The sequence below is a fragment of the Hypanus sabinus genome, chromosome 5, assembly GCF_030144855.1.
Source record: "Hypanus sabinus isolate sHypSab1 chromosome 5, sHypSab1.hap1, whole genome shotgun sequence".
Taxonomy (NCBI): Eukaryota; Metazoa; Chordata; class Chondrichthyes; order Myliobatiformes; family Dasyatidae; genus Hypanus; species Hypanus sabinus.
In genome coordinates, this window is record NC_082710.1 from 185,033,434 (window position 1) to 185,050,089 (window position 16,656).

General features: G+C 46.4%; 1 protein-coding gene across 3 annotated transcripts in view; it reads left to right on the plus strand.

Annotated features, from left to right (window-relative positions):
• Window positions 1-16,656, plus strand: part of LOC132394734 (complement factor B-like) — a 250,516-nt gene that overhangs the window by 154,938 nt on the left and 78,922 nt on the right. For all 3 annotated transcript variants that reach the window (XM_059971130.1, XM_059971127.1, XM_059971129.1), the window contains exons 6-8: window positions 3,919-4,055; window positions 9,260-9,407; window positions 13,923-14,054. In XM_059971130.1, the coding sequence (XP_059827113.1) occupies window positions 3,919-4,055; window positions 9,260-9,407; window positions 13,923-14,054 (417 nt within the window). The remainder of the gene's footprint in view (window positions 1-3,918; window positions 4,056-9,259; window positions 9,408-13,922; window positions 14,055-16,656) is intronic.

Sequence of the window (16,656 nt, forward strand, 5' to 3'; positions counted from 1 at the left end):
AACGATTACTGAGGGGGACGGTCACAGGGCTGCTCTCTACTATCTGAGCTCTTCCCAACCCTTCCCTGACAGTCACCCACTTCTGCATCCTCAGGGTGACTAACTCCCCGTAGCTCCTATCTATCTCCTGCTCACTTTCCTTAATAAGCTGACATCCCATGAGAAAGCGCACCTTTAATTTTGGGCTCCTGTGGTCTCACTTTAATCCCCCCCAGACCTACATACCACCAATCTCTGTGAAACCCTCCAGTTCCTACACCCCTCCACATCTCTGTAAACCTCTCCAGTACCTACACCCCTCCTCATCTCTGTAAACCCCTCCAGTACCTACACCCCTCCTCATCTCTGTAAACTCATCCAGTACCTACACCCCTCCTCATCTCTGTAAACCCCTCCAGTTCCTACACCCCTCCTCACCTCTGTAAACCCCTCCAGTTCCTACACCCCTCCCCATCTCTGTAAACCCCTCCAGTTCCTACACCCCTCCTCATCTCTGTAAACCCCTCCAGTTCCTACACCCCTCCTCATCTCTGTAAACCCCTCCAGTTCCTACACCCCTCCTCATCTCTGTAAACCCCTCCAGTCCCTACACCCCTCCTCATCTCTGTAAACCCCTCGTTCCTACACCCCTCCTCATCTCTGTAAACCCCTCCAGTCCCTACACCCCTCCTCATCTCTGTAAACCACTCCAGTTCCTACACCCCTCCTCATCTCTGTAAACTCCTCCAGTTCCTACACCCCTCCTCATCTCTGTAAACCCCTGCAGTTCCTACACCCCTCCTCATCTCTGTAAACCCCTCCAGTCCCTACACCCCTCCTCATCTCTGTAAACCACTCCAGTTCCTACACCCCTCCTCATCTCTGTAAACCACTCCAGTTCCTACACCCCTCCCCATCTCTGTAAACCCCTCCAGTTCCTACACCCCTCCTCATCTCTGTAAACCCCTCGTTCCTACACCCCTCCCCATCTCTGTAAACCCCTCCAGTTCCTACACCTCTCCTCATCTCTGTAAACTCCTCCAGTTCCTACACCCCTCCTCATCTCTGTAAACCCCTCCAGTTCCTACACCCCTCCTCACCTCTGTAAACCCCTCCAGTTCCTACACCCCTCCCCATCTCTGTAAACCCCTCCAGTTCCTACACCCCTCCTCATCTCTGTAAACTCCTCCAGTTCCTACACCCCTCCCCATCTCTGTAAACCCCTCCAGTTCCTACACCCCTCCGCATCTCTGTAAACCCCTCCAGTTCCTACACCCCTCCTCATCTCTGTAAATCCCTCCAGTTCCTACACCCCTCCTCATCTCTGTAAACCCCTCCAGTTCCTACACCCCTCCTCATCTCTGTAAACTCATCCAGTTCCTACACCCCTCCTCATCTCTGTAAACCCCTCCAGTTCCTACACCCCTCCTCATCTCTGTAAACCCCTCCAGTTCCTACACCCCTCCTCATCTCTGTAAACCCCTCCAGTTCCTACACCCCTCCTCATCTCTGTAAACACCTCCAGTTCCTACACCCCTCCTCATCTCTGTAAACACCTCCAGTTCCTACACCCCTCCTCATCTCTGTCCATCACAACAACCTTCCATCCCTTCCAGAATCTTCCTCCCTATCTGCTCCTCGATGTTCATGTTACTATTGGGGGTTCTATAAAAGCACCCAGTAGAGTTATTGCCCCTTTCTGTTTCTGACTTCCACCCACACTGACCCAGTAGACCACTCCTCCTTGAATCCTCCTTTTCTGCAGCCGTGACACTATCTCTAATCAGCAATGCCACACCCCGACCTCTTTTGCCTCCCTCTCTGTCCTTTCTGAAACATCTAAAGCCTGGCACACACCGCAGCCATTCCTGCTCCTGAGACATTCTAGTCTCTGTAATGGCCACAATGTCACTCTTCCCCATATTGATCCATGCTGTACATTCGTCCTCCTTGTTAATGATGCTCCTTGTATTAAAATAGACACATGTCAAACCACCAGGCTGAGTGTATCTTTGCTCTAACTCTTTGTCATTAAATACTAATCAACCAAGTAGAATATTTTCCGACAACACACACAAAATGCTGGTGGAACACAGCAGGCCAGGCCAGGCAGCATCTATAAGGGGAAGCACTGTCAACATTTCAAACGTCGACAGTGCTTCTCCTTATAGATGCTGCCTGGCCTGTTGTGTTCCACCAGTATTTTGAGTGTGTTGTTTGAATTTCCAGCTTCTGCACGTTTCCTTGTGTTTGCTCTAGAATATTTTCCAAATGCCCACTACATTAGATACCAGCTCATTAATGCAAATATCTAATCAGCCAATCATATGGCAGCAACTGAGGCATGCAGACATGGTGAAGAGGTTCTCTTGTTCAGACCAAACATGAGGATGGGGAAAGAAATGTGATCTAAATGCCTTTGACCGTGGAATGATTGCTGGTGCCAGCCAGAGTGTTTTCAGAGTGGAAACTGCTGATTGATCAGCAGTGGAGAATTATGGGCTGAGTGTGGGTCGGTGGGACTAGGTGAGAGTAAGCGTTCGGCACAGACTAGAAGGGCCGTTTTCCGTGCTGTAATCGTTATATGGTTATACGATCTGCTGGCATTCTCAGTAGTCTCTACAGTTTACAAAGAATCGTATAAGATCACAGAACAAGACATCAGTGAGTGGCAGTTCTGTGGGTGAAAACACATCGTTAATGAGAGAGGTCAGAGGAGAACGGCCAGACTAGCTCAAGCTGACAGGAAGGTGACAGTAACTCAGTAACCACCCCTTACAACCGTGGCGTACAGAAAATGCTGGAGGAAATTTGGACCCTTCCATATTTGCCTTTTCAGCTCCCCCCACCACCCCCCCGCTCCTAACTCACTGCAGCCTGAACACTCTCCTAGTGACCCCACGACTCAGGCTGTCTGGTCTCCTCTAACGTGGGGTTTTGCGCACTTGGGCAGCCTGTGGCCAGAGCTGAGGGTCCCAGTGGCTGAGGAACAATTGCACTGACATTATGGGCAGGGGAGGTCCATGGCTGTCTGCACATTCCCAGATGTTAGTTTAATCTCACTTGCTCTCGGACTGTGCCCCACTGGATGACCACGGCTGGTCAGTGCTGCTGTTGGTGTGTTCAAAGTTCAGAGTAAATACAGTCAATGTCACCATATACTACATTGAGACTGACCTTCCTGCTGTTGTTCACAGGAAAAATAAAAAAACTACAATAGAATTTATGAAAACTTACACACAGAAATGAGTGATGCACCATCTGCAAAAGAACACACACACAAAATGCTGGAGGAACTCAGCAAGTCAGGTAGCATCAATGGAAATGAATAAACAGTTGATGTTTCAGGCTGAGACCCTTCTTCAGGAGTGAAAAGAAAGGGGGAGGATGCCGGAATAAAAAGGTGGGGGGAGGGGAAGGAGGACCAGGCAGTACGTGATGTCAAGCCAGGTGGGTGGGAAAGGTAAAGGGCTGGAGAAGAGGGACTCTGATAGGAGAGGAGAGTGGACCATGGGAGAAAGGGGAAAGAGGGGTACCAGGAGGAGGTGGTAGGCTGGTGAGGAGAAGAGGTAAGAGGCCTCTTCAACTGCAAAAAAATATATAGTACTGAGAACATGAGATGTAGAGTCCTTGAAAGTGGGTCTGTAGATTGTGGAGTCAGGTTGGAGTTGTGGTGAGTGAAGTTATCCATGCCAGTTCAGGAGCCTGATGGCTGTAGGGTGAACCTGACGAGAGCACGGCCTTGGTGGAGGGGGTCCTCAATGATGGATGCTGCTTTCTTGTGGCTGTTCTTGTAAATGTGCTCAATGGAGGGGAGGGCTCTACTTGTGATGGGTTGGGCTGTATCCACTACTTTCTGTAGGCATCGTTTCTGGGTGGCCAGCAGGTGACACGGTGGTCTGGGCATCGCTAACGACTACAAACCTTCCCCTCCTTCAGACCGCTCCACAGCCCGCAAACTGACTATCAGCAAAGACGCACACCTCCATGTCTACTTCATGATCGATGCGTCACGGAGCGTGGAGGAAACAAACTTCAAGTTGGCCATGGACATGGTGGAGAATCTTATCGAGAAGGTGAGAGGCAGCACAGTGCTGGAGTTACAGCTAAATCCAGATTCAGATTTAGTTATCGCACACACATGTAAACCCTACGGTGAAATGCTTCATTTGTCTTAACTAAGGGTGTGCTGGGGGCAGCCCGCAAGTGTCTCAACACATTCTGGTGCAAACGTAACATTCCACAAACAACGCACACACACACACAGTGAGATGGGTCATTTCAAAGGAGCTCTGAGCTCGAGTAAAGGGTTCGGCACAACATGGAGGGCTGCTTCTGTTGTGTACAGTATAACGTTCTTTGTCCCAGGGTTGAAATGTCTAGTACTAGGCGGCATGCATTTAAGCTGAGAGGGGGTAATTTATTCCGCCAGTGGTGGGTACCTGGGGTGGAGAGAGAGGCAGATACATTAGGGACTTTTACGAGAGATTCACATGAGCACATGGATGTGGGGAAAGTGGAAGGAGACGGACATTGTTGTGGCTGAAAGAAGGCCGTGGTTGCGAGCTTAATATCAAACTTTGTATCGAAAGGACTGGCAGGAAGGCATAGGCCGCGGTATGGATCTGTTGGTGAGAGATGGAATTACATGCTTAGAAAGAGGTAACATTGGGTGCATCTTTCTGGGTGGAGTTAAGAAGCTGCAAGGGTTAAATAAAAAAGTATTCTGGGAATCATAGACAGGCCTCCAAATAGAGGCCAAGATGTGGGGTTGAGGTTGCAAAGGGAGCTGGAAAAGGCTTGTGATGATACAATTGTAATGGGGGACGTCAATATGCAAGGGGATTGGGAAAATAAGGTTGGTGTCAGATTGCAAGAGGGAATTTGTTGAATACCTATGAGATGAGTTTTTAGAGCAGCTTGTGCTTGGCCTGCTCGGGGAAAGGTTATCTTAGTTTGGGTGTTGTGTAATAACCCAGATCTTGTTAGGGAGCTTAATGTAAAGGAACCCTTATGAGGCAGTGATCATAACATAATTGAATTAATACTACAGTTTGAGAGGAAGGAGCATAAATCACATGTATCAGTATTGCAAAGGAATAAAGGGAATTACAGAGGCATGAGAGAGGAGCTTGCCCAGGTGGATACTGGCGGGAATGACGGCAGAGCAGAGATGAGCTTTTGGGAATAGTTCACAAGGCACAGGATAGATATGTCCCACAGAGGAAGTTGTTCTGAAATGGCAGAGGTAGGCAACTTAACAAGTTAAGGACAGCATAAAAGCCAAGCAAAGGACACACAAGGTAGCAAATGTGAGTGGGAAGTTGGATGATTGGGAAGCTTTTAAAATCCAACCAAAGACAACTAAAAAAGCTACAAGAAGGGAAAAGATGAAATATGAGGGCAGACCAGCCAGTAATATAAAGCAGGATACTTAAAGTTTTTTCAGCTATACAAGGAGTAAAAGGGAGGTGAGAATTGAACCACTGGAAAATGATGCTGGTGAGGTAGTAATGGGGGACAAAAAAATGGCAGATGAACTTAATGGGGACTTTGCATCAGTCTTCACTGTGGAAGACGCTAGCAGTGTGCCAGTGGTCCGCGAGTGTCAGGGAGCAGGAGTGAGTGCCATTGATATTACAAACAAAAATATGTGAGGCAAGCTTAAGGGTCTTAAGGTGGGTAAGTCATCTGGACCAGATGGACAACATCCCAGAGTCTTGAGAGAGGTTGCTGATGCATTGGTTGCATTGGTCACGATCTTTCAAGAATCACTTGATTTTGGCATGGTCCTGGAGGACTGGAAGATTGCAAATGTCACTCACTCTTTAAGAAGGAGGAAGGTAAATGAAAGGAAATTACAGGCCAGTTAGTCTGACCTCAGTGGCTGGGAAGATGTTGTAGTCTATTATTAATGATGAGGTTTCGGGGTACTTGAGGTGTAATGATAAAGTAAGTCAAAGTCAGCATGGTTTCTATAAGGGAAATCTTGCCTGACAAAGCTGTTAGAGTCTTTGAGGAAGTAACAAGCAGAGTGGACAAAGGAGAGGCAGTGGATGTCATTTACTTGGATTTTCAGAAGGCATTTGATAAGGTGCCACACATAAGACTGCTTAACAAGATAAAATCCGATGTGTTACTGGAAATATACCGGTTTGGATAGAGGAACGGCTGACAGGCAGGAGGCAGAGAGTGGGAATAAAAGGGCCTTTTCTGATTGGCTGTCAGTGAATAGTGGTGTTCCTCAGGGGTCAGTACTGGGACCGCTACTTTTCACAGTGTCAGTGATTTAGAGAATAGAATTGATGGCTTTGTGGCAAAGTTTGCGGATGATAAGAATATAGGTGGAAGGGTAGGTAGTGCAATTGAAGCAGGACTTTGACAAATTGGAAGAATGGGCAAAAATAGGGGCAGATGGAATACAGTGTATGATAATGCATTTTGGTGAAAGGAACAATAGTGCGGATTATTATCTAAATGGGGAGAAGTGTCAAACGTCAGAGCTGCAGAGGGACTTGGAGTCCTCATGCAAGACTCTAAAAGGTTAATTTGCATGTTGAGTCTGTGGTAAATAAATGTTGGCATTTATTTCGAGGGGAATAGAATATAAAAGCAAGGAGATAATGCTGAGCCTTTATAAGACACCAGTCAGCCCGCACTTGGAGCACTGTCAAGAGTTTTTGGTGCGGTATCTCAGACAGGATGTATTGAAATTAGACAGAGTCCAGAGGAGGTTCTTGAGGATGATTCTGGGATTGAAGGGGTTAAAATATGAGGAGCATCTATCAGCTTTGGGCCTGTACTCACTGGTGTTTAGAACAATGCAGAGGGATCTCATTGAAATCTACTGAATGTTGAAAGGACTACATAGGGTGGATGTGGAGAGGGTGTTTCCTACAGTGGGCTATCCAGAACTATAGAGCACACTCAAAGTTGAGGGATGACCCTTCAGAACAGAAGTAAGCAGGAATTTTTTTAGCCGGAGAGTAGTGAATCTGTGGAATACTCTGCCATAGACTGCAATGAAGGCCAAGTCCATGCGTACATTTAAGGCAGAAGTTGATTGTTTTCTGATTGGTCAGGACATCAAAGGACAAGAAGGCAGGAATGATAGAGCAAACCTGATGGGCTGAATGGCCTAATTCTACTCCCACGTCTTATGCTCTTATTGTGTGGAAGGAGGGGATTAGTTAAGTTGGCCACTTCTTCACAAACTTTGTGGGCCAAAGGGTTTGTTCCTGTGCACGTGCACCTTGGGGCTGGGATTTGCCAACGTGGGTGGGGAATCGCTGGTCTCAGTCAACAGCACCTGACGACCCGAGCTGCGGGACTGCTGAGTCTTCATTTACTGTCCCCGACTCTCATCCCTGTCCCTAAGCCATTACTTGGTCCCTAACTCCTCACAAACAATCCCGACAAACCAGAGAAAACTACTGTCTAAGCCACTACGTTGCCGCTCAGCGCCATGTTGACAGAAATTATGAGAACTCGTCCCAGATCTATTTCTGACAGGGAGTACCGCAGAGTGTGGGGGTAGGGGCAGTACTGAGGAAGCGCCACAGTCTGAGAGGGAAAGATGCTCTGAGGTTAGGGCAATGGATAGCTGCACGGTTTGGGGGGGTGCTGTGGTGAGGGGGAGTCACATTATGGGTTTGTCCTGGAGTATCATGAGCAGTTTTGGGCCCCTTATCTAAGAAACAATGTGGTGGTCTTGGAGAGGGTCCATAAAATATTCATGAGAATGAAAGGGTTAATGTATGAGGAGCATTTGATGGCACAGGGCCTGTACCTGCTGGAATTTAGAAAAATGAGGGGGGCACCGCATTGCAATGTGTTGTATATTGAAAGGTCTCAATAAAGTGGGAGTGGAGAGGATGTATCCTATAGTGGGGGAGTCTAGGACCAGAGGACACAGATAGAGTGGATGTGGAGAGGATGTATCCTATAGTGGGGGAGTCTAGGACCAGAGGACACAGATAGAGTGGACGTGGAGAGGATGTTTCCTATAGTGGGGGAGTCTAGAACCAGAGGACACAGATAGAGTGGATGTGGAGAGGATGTATCCTATAGTGGGGGAGTCTAGGACCAGAGGACACAGATAGAGTGGATGTGGAGAGGATGTTTCCTATAGTGGGGGAGTCTAGGACCAGAGGACACAGATAGAGTGGACGTGGAGAGGATGTTTCCTATAGTGGGGGAGTCTAGAACCAGAGGACACAGATAGAGTGGATGTGGAGAGGATGTCTCCTATAGTGGGGGAGTCTAGGACCAGAGGACACAGATAGAGTGGATGTGGAGAGGATGTCTCCTATAGTGGGGGAGTCTCGGACCAGAGAACACAGATAGAGTGGATGTGGAGAGGATGTTTCCTATAGTGGGGGAGTCTCGGACCAGAGGACACAGACAGAGTGGATGTGGAGAGGATGTTTCCCATAGCGGGGGAGTCTCGGACCAGAGGACACAGATAGAGTGGATGTGGAGAGGATGTTTCCTATAGTGGGGGAGTCTCGGACCAGAGGACACAGACAGAGTGGATGTGGAGAGGATGTTTCCCATAGCGGGGGAGTCTCGGACCAGAGGACACAGATAGAGTGGATGTGGAGAGGATGTTTCCTATAGTGGGGGAGTCTAGGACCAGACTACACAGAGAGAGTGGATGTGGAGAGGATGTTTCCTATAGTGGGGGAGTCTAGGACCAGACTACACAGAGAGAGTGGATGTGGAGAGGATGTTTCCTATAGTGGGGAAGTCTAGGACCAGAGGACATAGATAGAGTGGATGTGGAGAGGATGTTTCGTATCATGAGCGAGTCTAGGACCAGAGGGTATAGACTCAGAACAGAAGGACAGAGATAAGGAGGAATTTCTCCAGCTGGAGAATGGTGAATCTGTGGAATTCATTACCACAGACTGCTGTGGGTGTCAAGTCACTGGGTATATTTAAAGTGGAGGAAGATAAGTTATTGATCAGTCAGGGTGTCAAAGGTTTTGGGGAGACTGAAACGCTCCCGCACACGTTCCCTTTGCTGTCACACAGCCGTATTAATGATAGATGAGAAAAAGTTTATGAAGCATGAAAGATATTCATCCCTCCAACCTGATGGCGTGAATATTGATTTCTCCTTCCAGTGACCAAATCCCCCCCCCCCACCCGCCAGCTCCTTCTTTCCCTACTCTGGCCGTTTACTTCTCACCTGCCTGTCACTGTCGAGGCCTGCGAATGTCTCGAGCGGTGGACCCTTTGCGCTCGCCTCTCTGACGCAGCTCTCATTGCTCCACAGATCTCCAGCTTTGACGTAAGACCGCGGTTTGGGGTGGTGACCTATGCATCCAATCCCATAAGGGTGGTGAATCTGAACGAAAGAGAGCGGTCCGGATCCGAAGACGTCCTCCAAATTCTGAAAACTGAAGAATCTGCCAAGTATGCAGGTAAAAGATGTAAAATCGCTGTCTTTTACATAGGTAAAATAATGCCAAATTACATTCCAGTTGTCTAGAAACTAGAATATAAAAGCAAGGATATAAAGCTGAGGCATTATAAGATAAACATCAGCTTTATTTGGCAAATGTAAAATGTACAGTAAAATGCATCGTTTGCATAAAATCAAATCAGTGAAGATTATGCTGGGGAGAGCCCTCAAGTCTCACTAACATACCATGCTCAACTCACTGATCTGTACCTTTTAGAAGAGAGTAACAGTCATAGAAATGTACAGCAGAACTTTCAGACCATTTGAACGGCTTACTCCATTGACCTGCATCGCCAGTTAAGGCCTCCACACCCCTAGCATCCATGTACCTCTCCAAACTTCTCTTAAATGCTGATATTGAGCTTGCATGCACCACCTCCACTGGCAGTTCATTCCACACTCTCATGACTCTCTGGGTGAAGACATCACCCCTCAGGTTCCCCTTAAACTTTTCAGTTTTCACCCATGACCTCTGGTTGTAGTTCCACCAGAGTGGAAAAAACCTGCTTGCATTTACACTGTCTACACCCTTCATAATTTTGTATCCTTCTATCAAATCACCCTACAGTCTTGTATGCTCCAAGGAATTGAGTCCCAATCTATTCAATCTTTCTTTAAAACTCAGGTCATCCAGACCTGGCAACATCCTCGTAAATTTTCCCTGTACTCTTAACTTTATTTACGTCCTCCCTTAGGCAGGCGACCAAAGTGGCACACAAATCAAGCCACACCAATGTCCTACCCAACTTCAACATGACATTTCATTCCATCTCCTGTACTCTGTACTTTGATTTATGAAGGCCAATGTGCCAAAAGCTTTCTTTATGACATTATCCACCTTTGACGTCAGTTTCAATGAATTATGGATCCTTTTGTTCAACAGCACTCTTTAGTGCCCTAATGTTCACTGCATAACACCTACCTTAGACCATAAGATATGGGAACAGAATTAGGCCATTTGGCCCGTGGAGGCTGCTCCACCATTTCATCATGACTGATCCATTTTCCTCTCAGCCCCAGTCTCCTGCCTCCCCTCCGCAAGCCCTGACCAATCAAGAATTTGTCAACCTCTGCCTCAAATATATATGAGGACTTGGCCTCCACAGCCACTTGTGGCGACGAATTCCACAGATAAGCTTTGTTGGTCCTGTCTGTGTTAAGTTCAATTTACCATTTTCAGCCCATTTTCCCAGCAGGTCCAAATCATGCTGCAAGCCATGCTAGTCTTCCTCACCGCCCGTTACACCCCCAGTCTTGATATCAGCAAACTTGCTGATCCAAATAACCACATTATCATCAGATCACTGATGTAGCAACAACAGACCCAGTACCGATCCCGGTAGTACCGCAGAATCTGAGACAGGTTTAGTATCACCGGCATGTGTCATGGAACTTGTTAACCTAGCAGCAGCAGTTCATGCAATACGTAATAGTATAGAGATCAATCAATCAGTTATAGTAAGTAAATTCAATGCCTATAAAAAGTATTCACCCCCTTTGGAAGTTTTTAACTTTTATTGTTTTACGACATTGAACCACAATGGACTTAATTTGGCTTTTTTGACACTGATCAACAGAAAAAGACTCTTTCCTGTCAAAATATCATAATTGCAGATGTTGATCCATGCCTTGAGTTCACCTGCCTTTCCTACGATACTTCCTGCATTGAAATACATGCGGCTCAGGACATCAGTCACTCCATGCGTAACCTTTTGATTCCTGACTTTGAGATCTTAACAACGTCTGCCTCCATAACCTCTTCACTAACTGTTCTGGCTCTCCAGTTTACACCCCACTATACAGCATGAACAGTCCTTCCTATTAGTATATTAGTCTCCTTCCAGTTCCAATGCAAACCTCCTCATATGTGCAGTTCCCATCTTCTTTGAAAGAGAGCCCAATGATCCAAAAATCTTCTGCCCTCCCTCCTACACCATGTGTGAAACTGTATGATCTTCCTGTTTCTGGCCTCGCTAGTGCATGGCATGGGTAGCAGTCCTGAGAGGTCCTGTGCTCTAACATAGCACCTAGCTCCCTGAACTCCCTTTGCAATACCGCATTACTCTTCCTACCCATATCATGGGCCATGACATCCATCAGTTCCTCATCTCACTGAGGGCTCTATCAGAGATGTACCAAACCCAGGCAACTGGGGACAAGATACTATCCAAGAATTTCATTCTCCTTTCAGTTCCGTAACTAATGAATCCCCTGTCACCCTAGCCCTTTTTGTCTCCCCATGTGGTCGCGTACATACTTCCTTGCAGATGGCACTGGGAAATGAACCCTATATGCTGGCCCAATCAGAGTATTTCACCACCCTTGGTCAGAACACGTGGATTGTCGTGAACAGTTGTTGGCCACATATTCTGGCTTGTTTTGAAGTAGGTGTGATTAAATAATTTGGGCAAAGGATAATCCGCCATTAGAGAGTCCAGAGGAGGGACATGGGAGTGATCCCAGGAATGAAAGGGGTGTGTTTGACGGCTCTGCGACTGCAGTCCATTGGTCCATATGACCAATAGATGGAGGAGCAGAATTAGGCCATTTGGTCCATTGAGTTTGCTCTGTCATTTCATCATGGCTGATCCAACTTTCCTCTCAGCCCCAATCTCTTGCCTTCTCCCTGTATCCCTTCATGCCCTGACCAATCAAAAAACTATCAGCCTCTGCCTTAAGTATACATAAAGACTTGACCTCCACAGCTGGCAAAGAATTCCACAAATTCACCACTTTTGAGCTAAAGAAATCCTTTCACATCTCCATACTAAAAGGACTCTGCCTGTGTCCTCTGGTTTCAGACAATCCCACCAGAGGAAACATCTTCTCCACATCCACTCTATCAAGGCCTTTCACCATTTGATAGGTTTCAATGAGGTCACCCCTCACTCTTCTGAAGTCCAGTGAATGCAGGTCCAGGGCCTTTATGCCAAGCCATTCAATCCTGGAACCTCCTTTGAACCCTCTCCAGTTTCAGTACATCTTTTCAAAGATTACTGGCCCAAGTCTGCTCACAATACTCTGTGAGGCCCCACCAGTGCTTTATAAAGTCTCATTCTTTATTCCAGTCCTTTTCAGTGAATGCTAACATTGCATTTGCACCTCAGTTTTTTGTATTTTCTCTCCATTTAGAAAATAGTCATTCTTCTACCAAAGTGCATGACCATACACTTCCCATCTCTTTGCCCATTCTCTTAATCTCTCCGAGCCCTTCTGTAGCCTCTCTACTCCATCAAAACTACTGGTTCCTCCATCTATCTTCATATAATCCACAAAGCCATCAATACCATCATCCAAATCATTGCCGTATCATTGAATCCGTCCCAACGTTTACCTCTGTGGAACCGGCAGCCCTTCATAAAAGGCTCCCTTTAATCACTCTTTGTCTCCTTCCAATCAGGCGTGGATGCTAGAATCCATGCTAGAATCTTTCCTGATACCATGGGCTCATAGCTTATTTAGCAGCCTCAAGTTTGACACCTTGTCAAAGGCCTTCTGAAAATCCAAGTACACCACATTAAACGATTCTCCTTTGTCTGTTCACTGGATTTTTTAACCATATAACAATTACAGCATTGAAACAGGACATCTCGGCCCTTCTAGTCTGTGCCGAATGCTTACTTTCACCTAGTCCCACCGATCTGCACTCAGCCCATAACCCTCCATTCCTTTCCTGCCCATATACCTGTCCAATTTTTTTAAATGACAATATCAAACCTGCCTCTACCACTTCTACTGGAAGCTCGTTCCACACAGCTACCACTCTCTGAGTAAAGAAGTTGCCCCTTGTGTTACCCCTAAACTTATGCCCCCTAACTCTCAACTCATGTCCTCTTGTTTGAATCTCCCCTAGTCTCAATGGAAAAAGGCTATCCACATCAAATCTATCTATCCCCCTCATAATTTTAAATACCTCTATCAAGTCCCCCCTCAACCTTCTACACTCTAAAGGGTAAAGACCTAATAGTAGAATGAGGGGAGGGGGGATTTAGAAGGCCTAAATAGATTCCTCCACTACAGGAAACATCCTCGACATGTCCGGTCTAAGATCAGAGGATGCTGCCTCAGAACAGGAGGGGCATCCAGTTAGAACAGTGCTGAGGAGGGATCCCTTTATCAGAGAGAGGTGAATCTGCGGAATTCATTGCCACAGTCATCGTGCATATTTAAAGTGGAGACATAGGTTCTTGATCAGACATGGCATCAAAGGTTACAGAGAGATCTCAGGAGAATGGTTTCAGAGGAATAAATCAGCTATTCTGGAATGGCAGAGCAAACTCAACGGACCGCATGGCATAATTCTACTCTCATCAAAAGCACTTATGATCTTATGGTCTGTTATCTTGACCAACCAATCTCCTTCCCATCCCCAAGCTCCCTGATATTATCATGAAGGGGACAACTGCCCCATTCTTTTCAGCAGAAAGCAGCAGTCTGCCTCTCTCTAACGTCAGTCTCTTGTATCTTTCCGCAGCTCACAAGGACCAGAGAGGGACCAACATCCACGCGGCACTGATTAAAGTTTATGAAATGATGCTGTTCTCAAAGCAACAGTTTAAAGACACGTGGAAGGACATTAGATTTGCCACAATTTTATTCACTGACGGTGAGCACGCTTCTCCAGATGAACAGGGGAAGGGGCAATGACAGAGGTAGTTATTGTTAATTTATTTCTGAAAGAATACAGAGCAAAACAAGAAATTCCGACCCAATGAGCCACACTGATTTATCTCCAGCCTGATCACAGGACAATCACAATGAACAGGTAACCAGAATATTAGGTGAGGTTGCTAACCTGCTCACCAGAATGTCTTTGGACGGTGGAACGAAACTGCAGAAACCAGAGATAACTGAGGGAGAGTGTACAGACTCCTGACAGACAGTGTTACAATTGTAAACCCACACACACTCGGAGTAATGTACAGACTCCTGACAGACAGTGTTACAATTGTAATCCCACACACACTCGGAGTAATGTACAGACTCCTGACAGGCAGTGTTACAATTGTAAACCCACACACACTCGGAGTAATGTACAGACCCCTGACAGATAGCGTTACAATTGTAATCCCGCACACACTCGGAGTAACGTACAGACTCCTGACAGACAGCGTTACAATTGTAAACCCACACACACTCGGAGTAACGTACAGACTCCTGAGAGACAGTGTTACAATTGTAATCCCACACACACTCGGAGTATTGTACAGACTCCTGACAGACAGCGTTACAATTGTAATCCCACACACACTCGGAGTAATGTACAGACTCCTGACAGACAGTGTTACAATTGTAAACCCACACACACTCGGAGTAATGTACAGACTCCTGACAGACAGTGTTACAATTGTAATCCCACACACACTCGGAGTAATGTACAGACTCCTGACAGACAGTGTTACAATTGTAAACCCACACACACTCGGAGTAATGTACAGACTCCTGATAGACAACGTTACAATTGTAATCCCACACACACTCGGAGTAATGTACAGACTCCTGACAGGCAGTGTTACAATTGTAAACCCACACACACTCGGAGTAATGTACAGACCCCTGACAGATAGCGTTACAATTGTAATCCCGCACACACTCGGAGTAACGTACAGACTCCTGACAGACAGCGTTACAATTGTAAACCCACACACACTCGGAGTAACGTACAGACTCCTGAGAGACAGTGTTACAATTGTAATCCCACACACACTCGGAGTATTGTACAGACTCCTGACAGACAGCGTTACAATTGTAATCCCACACACACTCGGAGTAATGTACAGACTCCTGACAGATAGCATTACAATTGTAATCCCACACACACTCAGAGTAATGTATAGACTCCTGGCAGACAGTGTTACAATTGTAAACCCACACACACTCGGAGTAATGTACAGACTCCTGAGAGACAGTGTTACAATTGTAAACCCACACACACTTGGAGTAATGTACAGACTCCTGAGAGACAGTGTTACAATTGTAAACCCACACACACACGGAGTAATGTACAGACTCCTGACAGACAGTGTTACTATTGTAAACCCACACACACTCGGAGTAATGTACAGACTCCTGACAGATAGCGTTACAATTGTAATCCCACACACACTCGGAGTAACGTACAGACTCCTGACAGGCAGCGTTACAATTGTAAACCCACACACACTCGGAGTAACGTACAGACTCCTGAGAGACAGTGTTACAATTGTAAACCCACACACACTCGGAGTAATGTACAGACCCCTGACAGATAGCGTTACAATTGTAATCCCGCACACACTCGGAGTAACGTACAGACTCCTGACAGACAGCGTTACAATTGTAAACCCACACACACTCGGAGTAACGTACAGACTCCTGAGAGACAGTGTTACAATTGTAATCCCACACACACTCGGAGTATTGTACAGACTCCTGACAGACAGCGTTACAATTGTAATCCCACACACACTCGGAGTAATGTACAGACTCCTGACAGACAGCGTTACAATTGTAATCCCACACACACTCGGAGTAATGTACAGACTCCTGACAGACAGCGTTACAATTGTAATCCCACACACTCGCGGAGTAATGTACAGACTCCTGACAGACAGTGTTACAATTGTAAACCCACACACACTTGGAGTAATGTATAGACTCCTGACAGACAGTGTTACAATTGTAAACCCACACACACTCGGAGTAATGTACAGACTCCTGAGAGACAGTGTTACAATTGTAAACCCACACACACTCGGAGTAATGTACAGACTCCTGACAGATAGCATTACAATTGTAATCCCACACACACTCAGAGTAATGTATAGACTCCTGGCAGACAGTGTTACAATTGTAAACCCACACACACTCGGAGTAATGTACAGACTCCTGAGAGACAGTGTTACAATTGTAAACCCACACACACTTGGAGTAATGTACAGACTCCTGAGAGACAGTGTTACAATTGTAAACCCACACACACACGGAGTAATGTACAGACTCCTGACAGACAGTGTTACTATTGTAAACCCACACACACTCGGAGTAATGTACAGACTCCTGACAGATAGCATTACAATTGTAATCCCACACACACTCAGAGTAATGTATAGACTCCTGACAGATAGCATTACAATTGTAAACCCACACACACTCGGAGTAATGTACAGACTCCTGACAGACAGTGTTACAATTGTAAACCCACACACACTCGGAGTAATGTATAGACT